General features: G+C 43.9%; 1 protein-coding gene across 1 annotated transcript in view; it reads right to left on the bottom strand.

Moving 5' to 3' along the window:
* Positions 1 to 24,891, bottom strand: part of YIPF2 (Yip1 domain family member 2) — a 183,004-nt gene that overhangs the window by 121,568 nt on the left and 36,545 nt on the right. Inside the window, exons 5-6 of the mRNA XM_069604253.1 lie at positions 18,834 to 18,921; positions 17,545 to 17,661 (exon numbers count right to left, since the gene is read on the bottom strand). Of these exons, the coding sequence (XP_069460354.1) occupies positions 17,545 to 17,661; positions 18,834 to 18,921 (205 nt within the window). The remainder of the gene's footprint in view (positions 1 to 17,544; positions 17,662 to 18,833; positions 18,922 to 24,891) is intronic.

Raw genomic sequence — 24,891 nt, 5'->3', positions numbered from 1 at the left:
GACGTATTGTAATATGCACTGCAAAATTGGGGTCTTAGTGATGATCTCACTGGATTCATCACAACCCCTGGCTCAGGAGCCTTCCATGCCACCAAGGACTACATCCTCTAAAGGGTTGCAAGGGGGCTTCAGTAGAAGTCCCTCTATCCACAAAATGAGGCTAGAGATACTAAAAACAAATGAGGGAAAAAGCAAAACAGTAAAAAGAGACAGCAGGCTCCACAAAAATTGAATTCTGACCTAGCACTAAGCAGTTAGAAATTAATAAAGAACCAACATTCCTTCGACATGTCCTACATATAGATGGACAGGATGTAGGTCAGAGACAGCTTTTGGACATCCAACACGCGTAGAAATACCCAGTTCTAGATGATTTGGTCGAATGTTTGTAGTTGAATTAGTCAATTCTATTTTTTCTTGTATTCAATTTGCCTGTAAATGGGGAGGGGGGGGAGACCGCCGCAGTCTCCCCCCCCAGAGCACCTGCTATATTATTATGATTAACCCCCCCCCACATATATTTGCGGACAAATTTAGCCAAATAAATGCGACTAATTCTACCAATTCCCCCTCTACCAAATCTCCCTATTCCAAAATACCCAGGAGCGCATTTGCAGCCCTTGAAGGGATAGCCCAAGGCAACCTAATGGCATGGTCAACTACCACTATTATACATCTGTTTCCAGATGCGGTAGAGGGTCAGGGCAACCACCAATGGAAATCCCCACTTTCCAAAAAAGAACTCCCAGAACGGGGAGAGGCACCAATGGTGCTTGGATATTTTAACCACTTTTGTCAGACATTTACCAAGCAGAACAAATCTTACAGTGGCCATCTAAACCCATCTTAAGCCAGAAGACATCAAGAGAAAACCTTTCCTTTGCCTTTACACCAAGGTGTCCTGCCAGAGGTACTTCATGGGCCACTTGCAAAAAGAAGTGTCTAACTGCTTGAGTTACCGCCAACCTCCTTTCCACATTAGTAGATTCAGGAAAATCAAGAAAACTGAGACGGCACCTCAGGTAAACCTTGAGGTGTTGAAGTAGAGCACCAATTCCCATTCTTGGCGTTAGGTTTCCCCTTCGCCTTAAGCTTAGTCTCCGTCTTGCCAGAAGACTTGGCCTTCTTGGTCTGAGACCTGGTCATTGGAGCACCTACTGTATCGGAAATTAGACCCAAAGCCTTGATATAATTTCCTAGCAACAGCCTTCTGTTCATTAACAAATAAGGTAAACGTCATATGGAGTTAGACTGGCAACATTCCAAGGGCACCTCCAGCAAGTTTAGTAGGCTTCAGAGGAGTCTTGCACACTCCTCAGGGTTGACAAGAGTTCTGTCCACTATCGACATGCAGGCCCCAGTGTCTAATGCTTGCAGTTTCCTGGCCTCTACGGAAGACATTATCCTTAAAGTAAGGGTTGGTATTATCAGGGATACAATTAATTGTGTCAATATACTATTGAGGAACCAAGGGACAATCAAAGTACTTCAGCCAGAACACCAATAAGTTCTTCAGCAGAAGCGAAAGATTAATGTACCATAAATCTTCCATCATCTTGACAGAAGTCTGAGTGGACCGCTCGGACCCCCAAGGCCCTGCCCTTACATTTGGTGTCCCACTTCACATGGTCATTCGGCATACTAGGAAAGCATTTTACAAAAGCTTGTGGATATTGGGGCTGGACTCCTGTTTGGTAACAGAAGCTCTACTAACTTTACCAGCATGCCTATTTGGCTTACCTTTTATCGACCCTTACTTTTGTGGCCCTGTTTGGGAGGATGTTTATCAGATGAACTTTCTTTCAGCATCTTGCCCTTCTCATGCGTTTGATGAGCCCCTTTGTAAATGCAAGCTACCCTATGAGACATCCACAAGTAACCATCTAAGTTCAGCGAAAAAACATGCTTAAACATGAACAAATGTGTGATACCCCAAAAAGGTTGTGATCTTGTGGCAGTCTATTAACACATACAGATCCTTAAGGGAGTCAAACACTCAGGTCACCCATGTCACAACATCCTTCATTTGATCCCTGCAATAGTGTATTTCCAAACTCAAGTACGAGAGCCTTCTTTCAGTTTTGCATACTTGGTAAGGCCCATACAGTCACAAGAAAGGGAACACTTGTTTCCGCCGGACTAATATCCAAAAGGGGAGCTCGCAGTGCTAAACCAGTGACAGGATCCCCATGCATTAGCAGTTTTAAGAGCACACCAGTTTCTCCAAAACAAATTGAGTTAAGTGAGTGAGGTTAAAAAGAGAACTTCACTCCCAACAATCAGTTCAAGGCCATACAACAGACACCAGAGATGCAGGGAGTCCCATGAAAAGAGAAGCACAATTTCTCATTTTGCAGCTTTCCCAACAACAGGCATCCATGGAGTAGTGTGGGTGAAAGATGTTGGAGATCAAGATTCTGAGGTGGTTGGTGAGTGAGATGGTCTAATGAAGGTAGGAGGAGATATTTGAAGGTAGAAGGGTAACGGCTCTGGCATGGCAGAAAGGGGAGGTTGGAGGCAGAGAAAAAGAGGTGGAGAACGAAGGGGAGGTAAAAGGGAGAAGGAGAAGCGAAGAGACTGGATAGTGCAAGCTTGTAGAGAGACTAGAGCAAGAGGGGAGGTTGGAAGGAAATACCAGGAGGAGGTTGCACAAGATCTAAAAGAGAGGCAAGATGTTGGAAGGAGACACTGGGGGAAGTGAAGGCGATGATAGAGAGAAGTGTGAAGGAAGTATCAGAAGGAGGTTAGGAGAATCTGCAAAGCAGAGTTGGTGGAAATAGAGGAGCAGGCTTGCCCTGCCACTAAAAAGGGAGAGCTATAGAGAGGTGGTGGAACGAGAATGTGGTAATGTTGAGGAGAGATTGTTGGAGAGGAAGGGATAGGATCTGCAAATTATTACCCTAATCATGACAAGGTGATGACCCGCCAAGGAATTAAGTGAGGACGGGAGTTTAAGGAACATTGCCAGGATCATGGGAGAGGGCAGTGGCGAGGTAATAGGAGTAAAGACTCCATACCCATTCAGACTACAATAAAAATGCAGGTGTTTTGTTCACTACTACCATTCCCGTGGGGCCCAGAGACTCCCCAAGTGTGCACTCGCATTACTGAGAATTGGAAGCAGAGGACCAAAGATAGCAAAACCATGTAGAAAATAAATAAGTGTAAGGAACACTAAAAAACCCTCAGAACTGAGAGTGGCTAGACAGATTGTTTACAAAGGGGAGAAAAACTCAGAATGAGATTGAGCCTAAAAACTTAAAGCACAAAGAAGCTACCCTGATGGTATTTTGCATTTTTCTCATTTGCCCAACCCAGTAACGAGGCCCAAATAACCATTTTAGAACTTAACTTCTCAATTAGATCATACTCGGCTTTGTGACAATTGACACGAAATATGAAGGACTATGTGGACTCCCACTATCCTCTACTCCTTCTGCCCTTCACGATCCACCAAGAAGCTATCCAGGCAAACTTGTAAGGAGTTCAGCGATGTCAAGGATTGATAAAGCAGAGCAGGCACAGGCTTTCCACACCCTACAAGTAGACATTAATACATTAATCCTCTTCAGTTTCATACGCGACCCAGGATACTCGGAAGAATCTCTGAAGGGTCCAGATTGAGATGTTGGTCACCCACCTCAGGTGGCAGAGGCAGACCGGTCAAAGATGTCTGAACTTGAAAGATGGCCTCACTGTCACAGCTTTCTCGATCACATGTCTGACACATTATGATTATGGCCCAGACTCAGTCAGCCATTCCACTAGTGGTCGTCTGAGATCAGGCGGTTACAATTCCGACTGATGAAAGAGCTTTGGGTCGCATCAAAGTGCTCCAGAGACTTGGGACCAGTCTCACGGCTGTGAGCCATGCCCTCAGCTGGTTCATCAGCACCAGTATGCCACATAACATAGTGTGCATAGGTTCCAAACTACCAGAGATTTAAACCAATGCTCCAAATCTAAGCAGCTGTGTGCTACTGCCGCACTGCAACATGGGGTAGGCACCATGTATTTGTCCACTGATTTGACTTTCACATCTGTGTGCTGCTCACGCCCTGCAACATGGGGTAGGCACCATGCATTTGCCCACTGATTTGACTCTGCATCTGTGTGCTGCTGCCGCCCTGCAACATGGGGTCAGGCCCAATGGGTGTGTTCACCATGTACTTCTCTTTTGCACTTGGCGTATGTTGTATTACCTTTTGCACGTTCCACAATGTAATTCACTTCTTACGCTTCATTTTCTGTAACGTGAAGCACTTAGTGTAACCGTATTCTTAAGTTAACAGAGCCTAGATACCTCTGGGTTTTGTGCGCTTTATAAGTGTCAAAATAAATTAAATAAAGTGATTCCCACTTGCAAACTATTTCTAACTGCAGCACAATAACAAAAACAAAAATCAGGATACATTTTAGCAACAATGGCCTGTGCAAGTCACTCCCAGGAAAACCAGTCATGCAGTTACCAGAATAAGTTACAGTGTAGCATGTATTCACTTTTACAGGAGAGAAGAGCAGAACTTTATAATAAAAGCAAGTTCTTGGCCTAGTACTCCCTGAACCCCTCGTGGGCCAAGGTAAGATGTCCTGCGGCAGGCAAGTAGCACCGGAATATGCCCAAACCTTGCCCTTAGCCACTATGGCCAAGTGAGGGTTAAAAGTGGGAATCAGCAGGAGAACTACTCCAGAATGTCAGCAGACCTGCTTCTTCCAAGTTCCAGAACAAAGCAGCAAGAGAGGGGTAGGGACCAGGCAGATACTTACGTGCTACTACAAAAAGAGGCTGGCCAAACGCCAGCCCACCAATCACTATAGGGGATTGGGGACAAAGGGTCAGATGACCAATCATACTGGTTGGTAAGAAGGACTGCCACTTAGCCTACACTGGTCTAAACCAGTTAGAATCAATATAGATCGTCCTATGTGGGCTCTCAAAGAGCCCATGTGGCCGGAACTGCCATTTTGAGCCTACCTCGAGGCTGCCATGAACAAAGAAAGCCGTGAAATACAAAATGGGCAATAGAAGATTTTTTAAAATGCATGGTACCACAATGGTTACTAAAAAGGTACATTGGGCTACTGTGTCGAATCCCTTGATGTCGTCCCTTCCTACCTAGGATGGTGACCCGCATGGGGCGAGGGAGGTGAGGCTGCTACACTATTATATTGTAGTATTGGAACAATATTTATAAAGCGCAGCAAGGACCTGTTGGCATCTAGGTGCTAATGGAACCAGAGACAGGAGGAAGGCGGCCACCTCTAAAACAGCAATGTTTTTAGTTGTTTGCGAAAACTTGATTAAACGTGTTGGCTCCTAATATGGTAAGGAAGAGCGTTCCACAATGACGGGGCCAACACGGAAAAAGATCTGCCGCCTGCCCGGGCACGCCATAAGAGTGGGACAGAAAGAAGTTGGCTGGAGGAACACAACCATCTATTTGGTTGGTAAAGAGAAATCTTAGTTTGAAGAAATTCGGCTCCCGCAGAGTCGATAGCACGATGGACCGTGCATAAACTCTTTAAGTTCACCCGGGCTTTAACAGGGAGCTAATGTAGGCGTTAGAGAAGGTCATGAGAGTGGGTGAGTCTAGGAGCATTAAGAGCAAGCCTAGCGGCTGAGTTTTACGAAATCTGGAGCCGCTGGCGTTGCATCTATGGTTGGCCGAGATAGATGCCATTGCAGTAATCCATTGCTCCCATAATGGAAGCAGTCACTATCTTGACCCTAGCCTCATCAGGAAGAAAGGGAAGAACCTTCTTCAGAATCTTCAGTTTAACAAACCCACTTTGGCAAACTGCAGAGATTTGTGCTCCTCTGTTGCCAGAAGTCGTGACCTTAATGCCAAGGCTCTTGACTACAGCAGAAGGCTTCGGGCAAGGCCCAGACATGCTGGCCAATCGTAGGTCCAGCAAGGGCTGGCGGAGTACTGGCCAATCACCAGTACCTCCGTCTTCTCCCCGTTTATCTTCAACCAATTTTCAGTCATCCACATCCCCACGGCTGAGAGAATCTCTCAGAAGCTGGGCGCGGGGGGACCTTTCTTTAGGGGCATTAAGACGGAAAAGAATCTGGGTGTCATCAGCGTATATAAAAAAGTGCCCACCAAAATATGGAATAAGTTTGGCCAGCGCGACCATAAATAGATTAAAGAGTAGTGGAGAATGTGCCGACCCCTGTGGAACTCTGCAGTCAAACAGCATAGGAGAAGTGAAGAGTGAGGGGAGGGGCGAGAGGAGGGGTAAGAGCCACCACCCGAGTACGATCAGAAAGAAAATATGAAAACCACTTTAGGGGGACTCCCGAGACTCCCGCATCTGAGAGACACTGCAAGAACCTCTGGTGGTCAACGGTGTCAAAGGCTGCAGAGAGAGCGAGAAGGACCAGAGCACTAGTCTCTCCGCTGTCTTGTAGCCTGCGATATCATCAAGAAGTGCAATCATTATTGATTCCGTGCCCATCCCTGGGCAGAAGCCGGCCTGGAGAGGGTGGAGAATATTATTTGCCTCGAAATAGTCCGAGAGCTGGGGAGTAATAATAGATTCTAGCAGATTCGACATTGCTGGAAGTAAGGAGATTGGGCGATAATTTTCAGCCACTGCTGAGTCAAGATTCTTTTTTTCCTTTTTAGCAGTGGCAAGACGACTTCATGTTTAAGTGCTTTTGGAATTAGTCCAGTGGCACAGGAATGTTCAAGTGCTTCTGTAAGGAGAGGGACTAAGTTCCCAGAGAGATCCTGGAGAATGTGAAGAGGAATAGGATAAACAGGAGAAGCGGATTTCAATATTTTAGATAGTGCCTCAGTAACCAGAATGTCACAAAATTAAAGATACTAGGATAGTGTTTCATCGAGCAAGTAAGAGAGTTCAAGATATTAAAAGAGGAGGATCTTTAGCCACCCGATAAAAGCTCCTTAGAGGAACATGGCGCATTTAGGATAAAATTAGCGTAATGCTGGGCTTTGTATGTTTTTATAGAGCATTGGTAGTCATTCCGTGCCTGTATATAAGCCAATTTGGTAGTGGAGTCAGGTGAAAGGCGCCATTTTCGTTTGGAGCGACGACAATTTTGTTTCAGTAGCCTTAGCTCTGAAGAATACCAGGGGGCTGATGGCACAGTGCAAGTGGGGAGCAACTGAGAGGGGGCCAAGGTATTGGCCACAAGCTCAAAGGCGGAGACCAGAGCATTGCAAATATTCATGCCCTTATCTCTGTTTTGATGTGTTATGGTTACAATAGAATTAGATTTTAGCCCAATGACGCTCAGGTTTCCCTTGGGAGTGGTACTCAGCGGGAGGATCCTATGGAAGAGGACCCCCTCTGCGGAGGAAGGGAAGACTATCAAGGGAGAACGTGGTGCGACAACTACCACTCTACCCCAAAAAACACATCCCCCTACACTGTCAGAGCCAAAGCACTCATCCTCTTTACCTCCTCTTTCTACTGATAGGTACTTTATACAGAGTAGACCAGTCTATGAGTATGAGAAAAACCATACTGTGACGAGGATGAGTAAGGACAACATGGAAAACTATGGCTTTGTAGATACAGGCGCGAAGAAAAAGAGAAGAGGATTGAAGGGCCCCTTTGCGGAACCAAAGCAAACATACTAGCTCTCAAACAAACATGAGCCGCCAAAAGATCAAAGATAATAAGAGAGGAAGGACTTCTATTGTCTGATCCTCCAAGGAGGAACCGTGAGCTGCAGGGAGCTGTCGTGCAGAGAACATGGACCGAAGGAGACCGCAACGCTGGTCAGACAGCAGACGCATCACAGCAGAGCACAACGCTGAGACACGAGGACCACAGTAGCAGAAACAGGCAGTGTGCTGGGAAGGAGAACAGCTGTACTTGTGAGAGACCCAGGGCTGTGGAACCGCTGCACGACTTCGAGGGGCGAGAGAAACCCATAGAAGCTGGTAGCCGGAGAGAGAAGTGACCCGCAAGCAGGAATAAGTAAGCAATCCCCTGGGGTTGAGAGAATACGTAAAAAGAACTGTGTTAATGAATTGGGAATTGCACTACAAAGCAGAGGGCAGAGCAAAGACCCTGTTGAGAGCCTGAGGGGTGGAGTTGAACCAAGTTGGGGCAAAAGAGAAATCCCTGGGGTAAAACCAGTTGCTGGGAACAATCAGAGTGCAAGAATCTTCCTATTCCTCGTGCCAGTACTTGGAAGAATCCCAGAGGGCTTTATGTGCCAAACAGTGCCTGGCAGGTTAGTGAACTGGGCCTGATCAAGAGACAAACATGAGAAAGGGGTCTGGGACCCGAATGCTGAAAGGTTTGAAGAGTTGTATATGCAAAACAATGCCTGGCAGGATAGTGAACTACACCTGCGTGAGAGACATTAAAAGTCAAGAGAAGACCAGGGGAAGAAGGATATATCCTCTGGCAAATTCACAGACATCATTGGGAATATTGAAAGAGCCTAATAAAGGCTTGGGGAAGGGAGATCTGTTTCCCCATCTTTGCGGAACTGTAAAGAGTTGCACAAGAAGGCCCGGAGAAGGGAAACTTTCCCCTCCACCTCACTGGAACTACATTAAAAAGCCTAGTGATGGCCAGGGGAAGAGGGATATTCCTCAAACAGCCCCGAACTCCCTAACAACGTTGAAAGGCCTAGTGACAGCCAGGGGAAGAGGGAAACTCCATAGTGACAGCCAGGGGAAGAGGGAAACTCCCACAACAGTCACAAACTGCATAAAGCAATCCAGAAGGAGGGAGCTACCTTCCTGGAGTCAGGGTGAAACTAGTTGTATAGTTGTCTTTTTAGAGTGTAAGGGACAGAAAAAGGTTTGGTACATAGGACAGTGGACTATCATTTTCTTTTTAAGGCCATTCTGACAACATCCTTAGTTTTATTTGAGGCAGGGAAAGCCCTTTCAGTTATAGGGCTAGACAGGGCGTTTCCTTACTTTCTGTTAAATAAATGTTTATGCACACAAGCATGCCACCTTTGTGTCCCGTGTCTACTTCTGCACCCTTACACTACCAATGCAGTAAAAGGGCTTGCAGTACTGCCTCTATGCACAGGACCGGGATTCGAACCTCACGCTATTTTTACATATAAATCTAGATTAATGAACAATAACTAAATATACATTTTCTTTTAATTCCTTCATCATCAATCATCGCTACCTGCTGAATGCCCAACATTTGTCCGTTTCTAAATGGTTCCCATTATTAACAAATCTAATAAACATAAGTCTAAGATTTTATAACATGGGACATCGTACAATAACAAGGGACATCGTACAAATAAGTGTCTGTGTTTAAATACACTTTTTTTACACAAATGGTAAAAGTTGGAGTGGCCAAACAGCTCTCTAGGGCTCACTTCCAAAGCTGTTCAAGTGGAATAACATGAAGGTTCTAGCAACTTATTTACACAGGAATTTTTCAATATAAGGTTGTGGTAACCCAATATATAATCTTAAAATGGCCCTCTATGTAACTTCACATTCATCTCAGAAGTGCCACAACCTTTGAGATTACTAGAAAATAAACCTTACATAAGCTTGGCTAAAATAGAATTATCAATAGCCTAGAACTCACAACCTCCGATCATCACTAAGGCATAGGAAGAAATCAACCCCAATGTCGTATGCATAGTTTGCATGAGGGCTCACTGGGGTAGATCAGGAAGATACATCTCCAGATCCTCTTGTCCGGTTTGTCTGTACCTTTTGTATCTTCTGACAAGTTTCTATACCATGTAGCAGAACTGGTGGTAATGTGTTTTTAAAATACAAAATAAGTGGTTTTCATGTAAAACCTGAAAGCTCCTTAAGACACTATTTGTTTTTAAAAGGGGGCCTAATGTCACTATTATCACAATGTTCACTATGATCTTGCTTTGCATAAGTTTAACCTCCCAAATACACAAATTACTTCTTTACTGCCAAGGTTTGGGGGGAAAGATGCCACAAGAAATTACATTTGACTAGTTTGTATTTTTTTTTTAAATTGTACAATGAAGGTTACATTTGGGTTTATAGTTAAGTGGTTGGCCAGTGCATGTGTCTCTATAGCCCTTAGATGCCTTTGACGACCCATGGTTGTTTGATCAAAAATCATGTTGGGAAGGAGATGGTCCTATCCCACCCCCCCCTTGCCTTTCCCGCGGTAAATAAATTATCTGTAGGCCAAGGGGGGTTGGGGGGGAGAGACACCCCCCACCAAATACATCCCCCTATGATACAACATAGAGACTTATACGAATAATATAGCTCACACCCCTGAGAACAGACACCATTTTGTATTAGAGCAAACACCATCTTTTTACTAGGCCTGAAAAATCGTCCCTCTGCAGCTCGCACCCGTCCCCTCCCCAGCATCTCTCGCAGAAGGCCCAAGACATCGCCACCACCTGCCAGCCATTTACTGTTTCAATTGTTTAGTATCTTTTCCACAGAATGTGCTCTCTGCAGAGCGTGAGACCGAAACAGGCCACAGCACAAGTGCCAATCCATCTTCACTAAACTGCCTGTGCCCTCTCAACCCCCACCCCACCATGCTAAGGTCCGCCAGCCCTGACCCTCCAATCCCTTTCATGATGATACACATCTGACCCCCTTGTCTTGACCATTCCAGGACACCCACCACAACTCTAATCCCGCACAGCAGTGTATTCTCCCCACAGCAACACACGTTGGTTCTTATCATGAGGCACCAGGGAAAGTAAACAGTAGATCAAACCCCCAGGGGGAGACACCTGGAAGCAGGAACGATGGTATCAATGAAGTCCTGAATGTAAAGGTCGGAACGCCAATATATTGCATTTTTACTAAATTCCCCCATTCGTGCAAGGGTCTGACGTTCGCCATTATTCTTGTATCATCAGTTCCTGTTTAGCTTAGATAGTTATGCATCGCCTGTTCACCCCGAACTTCACTGCAGAGATGAGCCCAGCTGACCCACTTGCCACCAGATTGACTCAGAAGCAGCGGCCAATTAGAGCCTGGCATCCCCTAGAGAGCAGGCTGCGCCATACGGCCCCTCCAATCAGCACTGCGCCTCTGTCCTGATCTGGGTCTGTCCGGCCTTCAAGGTCCCTTTCACATCTGGCCCCTTCCTCCACCAGTCTCCCCCGCAGCCCTACCGCTCTTACTTTCCCACACATACGGCCAATGCACCCGTCAGTGTCTGCCAAATATTTTTGGCCAAGGTCCATTTCTCTAACATTTCCAGCAACAAAGACTCTAGATTTCCTGTGTCACATATTCCAGGAGCCCGTTGTATATATATATTGCCACTATATAAGATTGTGTCCATGAAATAGTGAGACCATTTTGTTTAATTATCTTGTCAAAAGGGACGTAGAATGCATTGGTCAAATTTAGGGCACCATTGACCTTTTCACTTTTTTTATTTTTGTTTAAGATACTAGCATTTGATTTAATCTGTTAACATTATCTGTGAAATCAGGGTGGTAGACTTCTCTTTATATAACATTTATTTCACACATTCTGACTCCGGCTCCCCACTAATTGGACTAATCTTCAACCGTTGCCCTCACTTTTGATCATTTAGCAGCATCCACATCGGTGTGTGATTGAAACAGTTACTCAAAGCAACTGCTGCTATCAACCCTAAATTATGTTTTCTGTGTTTTGTTACCCAATTTTTACAACGTTGACTAAGGATTTTTTGCTTTTTAAATAGGTATTTCAGAGAACAGTATTTTTTATAAACATGGTTGGCTTAAAAAGGTCTTGAAAAAACGCTTTCACCTGAAATGAAATGAGAGTCTACATAATCTGACCTAATTTCTGTCTTACATTGAACCAAAGAGGTAGACTAAGCCATTGAAGCTAAGTAACATATGCTAGCGTCACCCAGTAACCACGGCTGAAGCGCACCTCCAGCCCTCAGAGGCACATCAGGAAGGAATTGTGTCTATGCAAATTAGCCCGAGTCCAAGCCTTCGCTTCAAATGATTCTCCTTGTCTTCCGAGGCACTGCTATTTTATACATAGCTTAATCAGTCCAAGGAAGACATTTCTCAAAGCTGCAGACACTTGCATACCTGGTTTTACCCGGCAGCCTTGCAGTTGGAGCATGGGGGTATGTGGAGCAAACACCAGTAAAGTTATGGTGGGCTTAAAAAGGTCTTGAAACAACGCTTTCACCTGAAATGAGAAGTAGGCCAAGTCATGTGAGCCAAGTCACATATGCCACAGCGCTACCCATTATTAGGCATTTACATTGAACTAATAATTTGTCATAGGGTTTGCCAATTTTAGTATGGCCTGCCTAGAATCGGGTAATCTTATAAAAAGAAGCCAGCCTTGATTTAATCAGCATTTATAAGGAGCCCAGAAAAGAACAACTCTTCCCAATCAGCCGCATAGGGGTTTATGATTATCTGCTAACCACGTTTCAAACGTAATGTGTATTGAACTAGGACCAAATAAAATGATATTGTTAATACAAACAGTTCCTGTATGATCATAACTACAGAGTGCAAAATTGCTGGGAGCTATTGCGAGGGGTCAGAAATGAGAGGCGGACACAAAGTTGTAAAAGGGTTTGGATAAAGGCATTTCTGCCCCCTCTTATGTCCTGCCCCTGCCACTGCTTGTTTTCCCATCTCTGCTTTCCCGCTTTCGCTTCCACATCCTTGTTCCACCCACCCCCACCCTACACCTCCTCATTGCAGGAGTTGTCTTGACTCACTGTGGTTTTTACCATCTCTGACCCATTGCCAGCGCTTGGATTTGACTCTATGGACACATGGACTTTGGGGCGCACCTTTTCAACTCCCATATGCTCGTCCTCGCTGATCTCATACTCTGGTTGGCCCTGAATCATGCTGTGCCCATCGTCTTCTTGAATGCCCGTCTACATTTTTTGTTCCCTGCAACACTGTTTTTATTGACCTCTGTAACTGTAGTTCGCTCCCCCCTGCTTCTCTGCTCTTTTTCACTGTCTTTATTCTCTGTTATCTCCTCCTCACCCTCCTCCCTTACTTTTTTCTTTGCACTTACTCTATCAGAATGATCCTGGACCTAGTACAATAGCAACAATTGTTTGTCTCCTCCCCCCTCCCATACTTGTTCTTTCCCCTCCACCCCCCTTCCAGCACTATCTGAAATGTCGGCGGGCCTAGTACGAAAGTCACTTGTTTTGTTCCTCTCCCTCCTTTCTCCTCCCCTCTCCCTTTGCATCTTGCATCTTGCATCTTCCGGCTCTACCAGAAACATCGCCAGGCCTAGTACAGTAGTCGCCTGTCTGTTTTCCCATTTCCCTCCTATCTGGGTCTTAGCTCTTACACTATCAGAAATGTGGATAGGCTGAGTATGATAGTTAATCTCACATTCTTGTTGTTCATGACCTGTAAGAATGGAATTGTATTTTCCCTTGTTCCCTCCCTTGCCTTGAAGCCCTTTGAAACACATTGTGTATAGGCACTATATAAATAAAACATCATATCATAACCCTGCCTAGGAAACCAAAACTAAAGATCAGTCTCTGTCTCGTTGTTAAACTTAGGCAAACTAACCTTGTGTGCAAAACGTAGCTGATCCTCACACTAAAAAAGAACACCTAAAAAAGGTGCAAGATAAGTGTCTCGGTTTTAGATTATGCAAAAAGGGTTAAAAAACAAATATGTAAATCCAACAAACCAATCCTTCTATGAAGGGGAGGATTCCCTTCCTCTGAACTGTCTCCGCTGAATATTGAAAATGTTCTGTTCAAACAATGTTTCTTTAAGGTTAATGGAAAGGTCTCTTTCACACAACACCCTCCCAAGGATGATGAAATATCTTTTCAAAGCAATGGTGTTTGAAAGGATGGCAAACGTGTCTCTTCTACACAGAAACTTAAATGATGGGGTTTTAACATTTAAGGATGAGAAAAATGTCTTTTCCAAACAATGGTTCCTTAAGAGTAGTAGAAAGGTCTTTTTTGCATAACACTTTAAGAATGATGAAGAGTGTCTTTTCTAAGCAAAGGGGTTTTGAAATTATGGCACGAATGTCTTTTCTACACAGCAACTTCCAAAAAGATGGTTTCCCTGTATACTCTCCTGCCAGGAATTTTTTCACGATGTCTTTTATATACTCTAGAGGCATTATCTTGTGTACTCCCCTGCCAGGAATCCCCCTATGGGCTCTGTAGATCCCCATGTATACTATCCTGCCAGGTATCTTTCCCCCAAAGGTTCACTGCCTGATACGCTTCTTAGTCTTCTTAATACCTTCTCCTTAACTTTCAGTTCTCTTTCACTTTAAGTATAACACAGTTGTATTCCTTCACTGTTTATATTTTACTGGCTCCAGGTATTACTTGTTCCAACTTCCCCCATATTGACATTTCATATATGGAAACCTGTTCAAGCTTTGTTTGTTAACTTCATTGTTAACTTTCATTGGCTTGTGGCAATTAATGTTCCCCAGTATCACATAAAAGGGAGATTAGTACAGATATTGCCTTTCAAATTCAATAGTGTTTAATTGCTTATGACAACTTTTACTCCAGTTTTCCCCATATCAACATCTCATATATGGAGACTTGCGTAAATTCTGTCTTTCTATGTTACTTAGTTGAAATACAAGACAAGTATTCAATTGTTTGTACACCTGTCGGTACGCCCGAGGCTCCCAATACTACTGGGCAGACTCACTGTTTGCTGGTTTTCCTGACCCGTGGCATATGGCTGCAGCAAAGTCCTTGCTTTGGAAAAGCGTTTCCTGCTCTGCAGGCCCTTTCGTAGTGCTCCCGTCGGCTTCTCCTTCACCCACCGGTTGACTGCTGCTCTTCAGTGCGACCGTGTCCCCCGGCAGCCTCTCCACTGCTGTCGACTCCCCAGTGGTCCTCCTGCAGTACTCTGTGCTTCTCCCGGTCTCTCGCCTTTCTGGTAGGAAGCACCTGCCTCCTTCAAAGTCAGCTCTCAGGTGTTTGCCTTCGGATCTGCTTCCCGCTTCACCCTCTCTGCATCTCTCCTCTCCACCCTTACTAACAACTTGAAAAGGCACACCATTTTTTAAATATCCAGCACAGCTAATTTATATCACAACAACTGGCCTGCACGTTTTGCTTGATGTTCCCGTTAATCCATATGAACTCTTTCTTCCTCTTCCATATCCCAGTTGTTGACGTCTTATGGGAGTTGGAGTCAATAGGATTATTGTGCTTGCGTGTCCTCACTTAGCATTGCGTCGCTACTGAATGTAAAAGTAGCTGCATGCTGGAAGGACATAGAAATAGATGACGGTGAAAGAAGAGGTATGTTCATGGAAATGATGGAGGCCATCTTGAAAGAGAACGTGTGTCTACACTGCTGTGCCTACCACACTGTGGATTAAAGTGGAAACAACATTGCTTTGTTTCACTAAAACTACATGGTTTTAGAAATAATGTTACTATTGTTGCGCATTTCACTAGCCTAACGAGATGTTGATTCGATGTCGCTCATAAATGGATAGTAATTTTGGCATACAGCTCCACACGACTAGGACTCCTTGATTTTATGAAACCAATGTGTCCTATTATGTGGATTAAAGTAAATGATTACTACATTTCCGCAGAGTTTTTACAAGGTTGGCTGCTCAGATCTTTCCCACAAACTGGTCCAGTCAATCTGTTCATTAAGTCCTGTCTCAACCGAGTTGCAGAGGTAAATTAATCTTTGTTCTTTCTCAAACAATCTTTTTTTGTTTAATGCTGTGTTTTCTTTTCGTTCCACTTGTGTCAGGACGCTCCATGTTAAAGATTCCGGTGTGTGGTCCATGGGCAAAAAGTGACCCACAAGGGGCGCTGTAATATTCTTATTTCTGATACAGCTTTTATGTTATGTGATTCTTGTTTTTATTTTCCTTTCCGTCATGCCAATATATATTATGTGGCAAGGGCACCAGATCACATAAACTACCATCTGTGAGTTACAATTAGTGAACTGTCTTTGCTGCCACGGCTTCTTTAAACCCAAATCGACTTATTTTGTGCGCTTGGTGTTAGAGCAATAACTGCAATGTCCACAAGGTGTGTGGCCAATGGGTTTTGGCATCCCCAGGACTCGGAGTCATCTGAGGTGAATGTATCGATTTGTCATTTCTAGTGACCATATCTTTTATGTTTTGGCCTCTCTTGAATGCGCATAATGGTCTGGTGACAGGGCATTCCCCCGAATCTAGGATATGCCAATTGCGTTTGATGATAGCATTCACTTTATTTGAAAGTGTATTAAAGTACTGTATTGTAAGTACTCCTGCTCGAAGATTCCAAATCCGACTTAACTCAAAATGCGGCCACAGTGTATTTAATCAAGGTGATTGCAAATCAAGCAGGGGGGAGGGGGGTAAAATAAGTACAACATACTAAGTAAGAAACAACCAACCTCTCGAAGTACAGGAATGCTAAACACACACACAAAACTACACAAACTATGTTTATTATTTTGTTTGTGAATTGTAGTTATCTCCCCCATTTGTTGGTTTGTGTGCATTTAGAGAATCCTTGGTCAAGACATCTAGCTCCATGCTCGACACAAATCAGAGTAAGCAGGATGGCGCAAGGCCACTCACAAAATGACTAATAATTAAAACAGACTATAATATACACATTGTACCACTAGCATGTAATAAAAATGTAGTAGTCAAACACTGCATAAATGTATCACTGATACATTTATGTACCCCTCCCTCCCAGTGTGCGCCCCCCCAACCCCCAGGCCCCTACCATGATAGCACTTTAATTGGCAGTTTCTGTATGAATAACTGCTAGAGTAACATTTGCATGCTTCAAATGTCTTTTGAGTAGATGTCCCCGAATTGGCTAGTGATCTGAATATCAGTTTTGAGCCGTTAAAGCAGTGTGTGTAGCATTTGCTACATCGATACAAGTGCAACTTTAACTTTACTACTGAAATAAAACGCTTCAAATAGCAGTTTCAATAGCGGTTGCCTACTTGTGTAATGGATGGACTAGTAGCTTTCTATTCTGAAAGCAGTGTGAATGCCGGTTCTCTCTGGCTTTTTAGGAGCCGTCTGTTAGTTTAGCAGTTTAAGTAGCCATTTTAATTTGTATGCCAATTTCCTATTAATGTAGAAGTTTGAAATATCGCTTTCGGTTCAGATAGCAAATTGAATATCAGTTTGTGTTGATATCAGTTTCAGGTACACAGTTCTGTTTGGGGGCATTGCCACTTATTTTCCAATGGGGACAGCCACTTACATGTCAGATAAAAAGCAAGAGGATATGCTCTTTTTGAAGAACAGATGTTTAAAAAAGTGAGCTGGGCAAAGTTATTTCCAATTAGGAAAGCCCAGTATCATTTTGAGAAACGTATGTCAACATTCTGCCAAGAGTTTCAGCTATTCAGGCTTATGAATTTAATGAAGATACTCATGAAAGAGAATTAGAATTAAAAGTAAGCAACTTGTCCATTCTGAGACAGAGAGCGTGTGCATAAAACAGACAGCGAAAAGGGAGAGGGAGAAAGAGGAAGATAAAGAAAGAAGAGAGAAAGAGAGGCAACGTATTCCACCGTTCGGCATCATTTTCCACTATGCATGAGTAATTACATAAATATAGACTCACCTCTGTGGAACTGGGGGCTGTAGTGATAGCTCGAGTCCCCATGATTCTTCAAGAAGTTGGCGAGATTACCCGAAATGGCCACTGTGAAAACCAGGGTGGCACAGATCCAGAATGGGCCTGGTATAGAGGGACGGCAGAAGAGGAGTTTAAACTTTCATTAAAAAACACCCCTTGCCCAAATCACATTTGGTAACTAGTAGAGCAGTGGGATAGTGAGGCAAAGCACACAGAAGCACTGATGGATTTAACACTGGTAGACACCGCTTTGGAATATTTCCTGAACTTCTTACAGCGCCATTTGGTCTTGGAGCATTAGTACGACCAGCCAGTCTGTTTTGCTAGAGGATTCTCATTAAGTCACAAGAGGATAAACTGGAGTAGGGGGGCTTACTTACTTAGAGGTTTCTTTAAGCCTCAACATGCTAGGTATTCTGAAAACACTTAAGCAAATAAATGAAAAAATGCAGTGATCTTAGGCATGCAGTCTAGTGTACGTTGTTCACCTGAATAACTGAGATTCACTATGTGACAACAGAAACACACCACATAGAAGTATAATCGGGCACTTTTCACCCACACAAAGCAGCACAGAGACTCCAGCTTTACTCTGGCAATCCTGGCTTTTTTGAACTACTCTGTCAGTTGCAGACTTTTTGAATAGTGTGCCTTTGCTGCCAATCTTTTCCAGACACATGTAATGTATTTTTACACAGTCCATCTAAATTCTGCTTCCAAGAAGGGCCTGAGCCATAGTGGGGCGAATATCGCTGTTCAACCCAAATACACAAAACAGGTTTCTCTGCCATCCCTTTAAAAGGTCCAACCAGAAAGGCATGATGGAATTTGGCTAAAGGCTGGTCCATACCTTAGGAACACACCAGTCTATGTCTGTCATGTGCCCTAATTCACCCCAAAGTCCAGAATCTGTTACTTTCAGAAAGGCTCGCAGTTATTCTCACTTGCAAGTGTTTACACACCTCTCCACATTGTGCGATATGTTAGGGTTCTTTGTTGGGGATATGGGACAATGATAGAGGGGGTAATGATTTGCTCTGCAGTGAAGCAGTCACCTAATCTTGAAGCTGCGTTGGAGTTGTGAAGGAGTGTACAAATGTTGCCTGCGAGAAGTCTGGAACCCTAAACCTGCTCTTTAGGATGTGCCCTTAAGCCAAACACCCTGCACCCCCCTCTGCATCTATTCACTCATTTGCAGTCTAGGCGGCCATCTTGCATGGACCTTCTGTCTTATTGCACTGGGTCTGTGCATTTTCATTCACCAACAGACTCACCATATAGATCAGGATTGTGCCGTAAATGATGTTGCACAAAGTTCTTTCCTGGCACTGGAATAATAGATCCCTTGATCCTTTCCAGAACCTGCAAAGCAGGGAGCTCAATGTTACTTTTGAAAAGTGATAGCGGACAGAACCGCAAACGTACTCCAAGATCTTACCATACGAATCAGTGATTTACAAATGCAATCATATTAAATTACTGATCATTTTGATTACTTCTATGCCTCATAGGACCGCAAATTACTTTGGTTCCTCAATTTTGAAGGTATCACAATGCTTATCTGAATAGACCCATGTTATGGAGATTTTTCTCAGGTTATATTTCAAAGACACAGATACATCATGCTCCTTGGTTTCAGGGTGCTTTTTCTTTGAGTTCCTGGCTCGGCAAGGGGGATGTTGAAATGTTTTCGATCAACCGAGGTACAGTACAATGACTGAGCCAGAAAAATATTTTCATGAATTTGCTAATACCCTGAAAAGTGCCCACACAGGAAAAAAAAGAAAAAGCTCCAAAAAGTGCAGGAAACAGTTGTCGAGAAAAACGGTTTGCAGTAGAGGAAAAAACCCTGCAGTGAGCTAAGACAAAGGAGAGCAGGCAAGCGATGATGATGAGAGGTGTGGCGCAGGCGAGGAGGATGGGGTATAGGTATAAGTAGGGGTGGATTTGAATGGGAGGGGCCACGGAAAGGGCACAAATCCAGGGACGGGAGGGTCCAGCGAGTAGTGGATTGTAAGGAAGGCTGGCACAGGTTGCATATGACAGGTCATGGAAATGGGACTGTGGGGATTGTCCAATCAGGTGCTTAGGTGGTGCGGCAATAGGAAGAAGGACTTCTGCTTCGCTCGAGCCCGGTCCTTGCCGTGCTTGGGGAACCGCACGTGCCACATTCGGCACTTCTCACCATGCTGCCCTGTGGAAATGGGACTGTAGGGATTGTCTTATCAGGTGCTCAGGGTGTGCGTCACAGGAAAGCGCGCCAATAGGAAGAAGGACTCCTGCTACTTTACTGGGGCCCGGCCCTCGCGCTAATTGGGGAAAGGCACATGCCACATTCTGCGCTTCTCACCATGCTGGCCAATGGAAATGGGACTATGACCTTTGGCCAATCAGGTGCTCAGGGTGTACGTCACAGGAAAGAGCACCAGTAGGGAGAAGGACTCCTCCTGCTTCATTGGGGAGCGGCCCTCGCGCTCATTGGGGAAAGGCACGTGCCACATTCTCCGCTTCTCACCATGGTGGCCAATGAAAATGGGACTGTGGGGTATGTCCAATCAGGTGCTCAGGGTGTGCGTCACAGGAAAGGGTGGCAATCATTTTTTCCATTAGTTTGTGTAGTGCGGCTGGCAAACATGGCAAGACGCACAGTTTCCGTCGTGGGTGATGCCTTTGTGGAAGATCTCCACCCACCCTAAAAAGTAGAGCAGAGCCAGCAATTGGGCAAGTCCGGTTCAGAAACAAGTACTGACTCAGAGACCACAGGCAATATCAGGAACTATCCATGCAGGTGGAATTTGTAAACTGCAGGTGGGCAACTCCATGGCATTTCATTCTAAGGCATAGATCCACAGAATGGCCAGTAGTCCAGGCACCCCCTCAGAAGGACTAAACTGGTTTAAAGGTGCAATAAATACATTTTGATCAGCAACCAATATGGGAATAGACATACAGTGTATCTGTAAAACTATATTCTTTACAATAAAGTTGTGCACAGATATACAACCAAAATAAATATACATTTGGATGCCGTACTCAGGTGGTCAGGGAAAGGCCATCGCTTTTGGGTCCTGACCCTGGTGGTGCACAAGCGAGGCAGGAGGTCCTCAGGGAGTGGGGATAGAGCACCCGATGGTGAGACATGGTATCCCCTTTTCCTGTAACCCATCTGGCCCCCTATCCCTGCTTATTTTATGGGAAACAACAACTCTATTAATTCCTCCCCACCTTACATTGCCAACATTACTGAGCCGAGGATAATGAGGAAATGAGGCCAGGAAGATTACCTCTAGTGACTTGCAATGGCTCTGTCCTTCTAATGAGATCGGGCAGAGTCAGGCACATAATCCGAATTACATACAACTACCACTTATAAACACTCCCCGTCAGGATAAAAGGTGGCATACACAGGCACCCTCCGAGCGAGGCTGGCTACAAGAAGGAAAAGCTCTTTCGGGGCGGATGCGAACCAGGCTTTGGAAGTTGGAAGGCCAAGGGGCTGATTGGCTGCTGCGGAGAACGAGAGAGAGCCAGGCGTGTATTCCACACTTTCGGGAAGCAAGAAGCGGTCCACGACTAGACTGACTTGGACTAGTTTGTTGTTTGTTTAATGGTCGAGACTACTCCCATTTTAGAGTTAGGGCCAGTTAGGCATTCCTCCAACCCCAGTAAACTACAAAATAAAGGTTAAAACTTGCATCTATGTCTGTTGATACCATGCCTTCCTTATAGAACTCTTTAAAATAACTTTTCAGAATATGAATAAAAACAGAGACATAGAATGTTCACATAATTCACAGGAGTCCAACTGGACTTATCTGAAGGCACACAGGCTTAGAAACACAAAGCTATCCAACGCCTGCAGTAACTGCCAGATAACTGTGCACATTCCGTTGAGGTCCGGGCCAGATCCCACATTCGGAAAAAGGACCCTACATAGTGTACCAATCTTACACAAGGGCAATGAAGTACGGTTACCTGGACCAGAGGCTCTATGCTGGAAGTCTCAGGGTCAAAATAATACACTGCCACCAAGCACCACACAGAAACACCCTGCCTGTGTGATAAAGTCACCCAGGGTAACTGAAAAGCATGTGCAACTGTTCCCCCACTTTGGTAGCCATACATTACCCGGGCTCCCAATTAAAAATGGTTTAACAGGGGTGAGGTTTACAAGAAAACTCACTTGTGCAAAAGAAAAGGTAAAGTCACAAAAAGAACAGCAAAAAGGCCAGGGGCATCGCAAAGTGAGGGTCAAAGCAGCAAAACGGAAAATCTTCTATACTTCTTTATTAGTTGTTAAAGGAAATTACCAGAGATCCCTTTTCAGCATAGCATATCAATTTGTGTTGCTGTCTAGGAGGAAGAATTAAGACGATGTCTATCAAGGCACCAACATGACCGCTAAGCGTGAAACAATCACTTTGCCACATCATATCATTTTGACTAGTGTCTTAACTAAAACAGGTTTAAGTCAACGCTGTGTTGGAAGCGAAGACGCCACAGGAAAAAGACCACATATGGTCTTTCATGAGCCATAAATTACTTCATTTGCATACTGCAGTTTTCCCCCCAAAAGCAAAAGAAATGCAAAATGCATGTTATAGTTACTGACTGGGGCAAGGGGTCGATTTTTATTGAGCATACAAGGAACCAGACTTCTTTTCATTATTTTTATAATTATGTGAGTAAATCCCCAGATTTGCAAAAAACAAAGTCAAATTTAAGACCCATCTTAAAGGGGTAGTTCGGTCAGTACCAGTACTTATAGTGCCTAAAATGAATTAACTCAATAGTTGCTTTTCATTTCTTATATTATGGACAAATATCTCTACCAAACCATATTTAAACATGTGTCCTTGCAAACTTTTAATCTGGTCTTTTCACAATGTGTTTTTGTAAGATGCCTGTTTCTTCGCTTGTCATCCTTGAACATTCAATGTTAATGGGAAACCTCTTTTCTTTACTGAAAACATTTTTATTTACCTTACTGTTCATATTGTGCTTCTTCACTATTCAGGAACTATGGCAACAATTCAGCCCCACCTGTACCAGCCCGAATATTCAGAAGAGGAAATCCTTGAAAGAGAAAAAACTCAAAGCTATGTGGAATCAGATGCAAGTCAGGAGGATCAATCACAGGAGCCTGAACGCCCAGTCGCATTGAACACATTTCCACTCGGTGTACCTGCCATCATTGTGCCTACTCTGGTGGAGAACTGCTGTTGCAGAGAAAACACTGGCTGATTGACCTACATTGCCGAAGAAGACACCACCACTATGCGCTACTGAGCTGCATGGCTTCAGGGTCGTCTGCCTTACAAGATCCGTGTTGCGAATGATGGTCCTTATGTACGAACCGCAAACTACAGTTCGCCCTCATAATCCAAGAAACAAGTAAGTTCACTCTATATTTGTGTGTTTGACAACCAAGACGGCTAACATAATATGTTGGTCCCCTACATCAATAGATGGATCACCAACAAAAGTTTTCTGTAAATTGAAATTACTAATTCTAATATGAAACCAAAGTGGTCATCTAAAGATTTATCGTCCGATCAATCACATTTCTTTCACTTGGAAGTATCTCCCAAACTGTTTTCACTGGAATGTGCGTTCACATTTCTAGTAGATCCCTACTTGAAATCACAAGTAGTATCAGCACTTTGCACAAAAAATGATGTCTTAAAGCAGAACAATTCCTTGCATTTTACAAAATAGTGCAAACAAAAAAAATGCAATTATTGACTTCAGTCAAGTTAACTATTTCTGTATCTCTTACACAGATGGTACATCGTACCTTTACATGGTGGATTCACAGAAGACTGGGATTTCGCATTTGACAAATAATACCCGCCTGTGTGATTCGAGCCATTCGTGATGAATTCCCCAGTGACCACGGACAATACCGTGGATTTATACAGACAGTACCACAACGAAGCTGTATAATTTGTAGTGTCATTGCCACCACTTTACAAAACTAAATTAAAAAAATTAATTCCTTTTTAAGAAATGTTTTGTAAGTCCAGAACACGTCCAGACATCCAAGAGTACCACAAAAAATTGGTGTGCTTTAATAGGTTTACTGGCCTATTGCGCTCGCCTCGTCCACATCCATCCCCCTCCGCTATGAATGGCTGTTCGCACCTATGGGCATACGCTCGCAAGGGGGCTGGGAGGATTGGAACGCTCAAGGTGCCGAATACCATGTACACCATAAAGAGTTCTTTCGCATGGGGACCCTTATTCACATGGCCACCACAGACCCAGTGTCTCCAGACTCCGCATTGAAGACCCCGTCCCTGCAAATCAACATATGTCTGTGTCCTTTGACTGTTACGGGACTATTGCGCACGCCTCATCCACATCCATCCCCCTCCGCTACCAATGACAGTTTGCACCTGTGGACATGCGATCGCAAGGAGCTTCACTGGCTGGATTGAGGTCAAATATTGTCATAGCCTGATGGGTGTGAACGAATACGTCAAACATTAACATACACACCCACTTCTGTAATCCTTCATAAACACTGTGGGAGTTAACAAAAAAACATCTGAGAGATCGACAACGGATACTGCCAGCTCTCGACTTTTTACATTGCTTGTTGAGTCGGCTCATCTGTTCTTCGACGTAATGGTTAGTCATCTTTCACTACTGTTTTCTGTAGTGTCAACGTACTCTGCTAGGCCACTTTCTATTGCTTCTATTGCTTCATACTCAATGTACACCCTATTCTTATTTGATATTAAAAAATTCTCCACTATTATAAAAACCATGCCATGCAATTTTATCTCTTTAATTAGCACATAACATTACAGAGTATTGTTTCCAAATGTAATCTTTCGTGGTGCATGTTTTCAATGCATGCTTGCTTTCTGCTATTTTTTTATAAAGTACATTTTGTTTTATTATCAAAGGAATATGAGGTTTGATTTACTCACTGATATTTTTAATAGTAATATTTATATTTCTTTAACAGATCATAGGACAATCCAACAATGTCTTCTTGTATCGTTTTGGGTTGCACTAATAACAGCCATGCTAAATGTCATTACAGTTCTGCATGCATTTCCAAAGGTTTAAATTTAATAAGAAAATGGCTCTTGAGCAGTCGATTTCCAGTATCCGAAATTAAAAGCAGAGGCCAGGATGTCTTTGATGACGAGAGGGGCAATCGATTCCACGTCTGCAGCGAGCACTTCTCAGAAGATAGGTACGAACCATCAAAGTACACTTGCGTCGCCCCAGACTCCTTCGCAAATTACTTCACAATGCAGTTCCAACTGACTCAGGTGAGTAGTGGAAGCTGAATTTCAAAATGCATTTTACCATTTT

This window comes from Ambystoma mexicanum, chromosome 3q (assembly GCF_040938575.1).
Source record: "Ambystoma mexicanum isolate Mex_15411 chromosome 3q, UKY_AmexF1_1, whole genome shotgun sequence".
Lineage (NCBI taxonomy): Eukaryota > Metazoa > Chordata > Amphibia > Caudata > Ambystomatidae > Ambystoma > Ambystoma mexicanum.
Note: the sequence above shows the minus strand (reverse complement) of the source record. Positions and strands in the feature narration are given on the sequence as shown.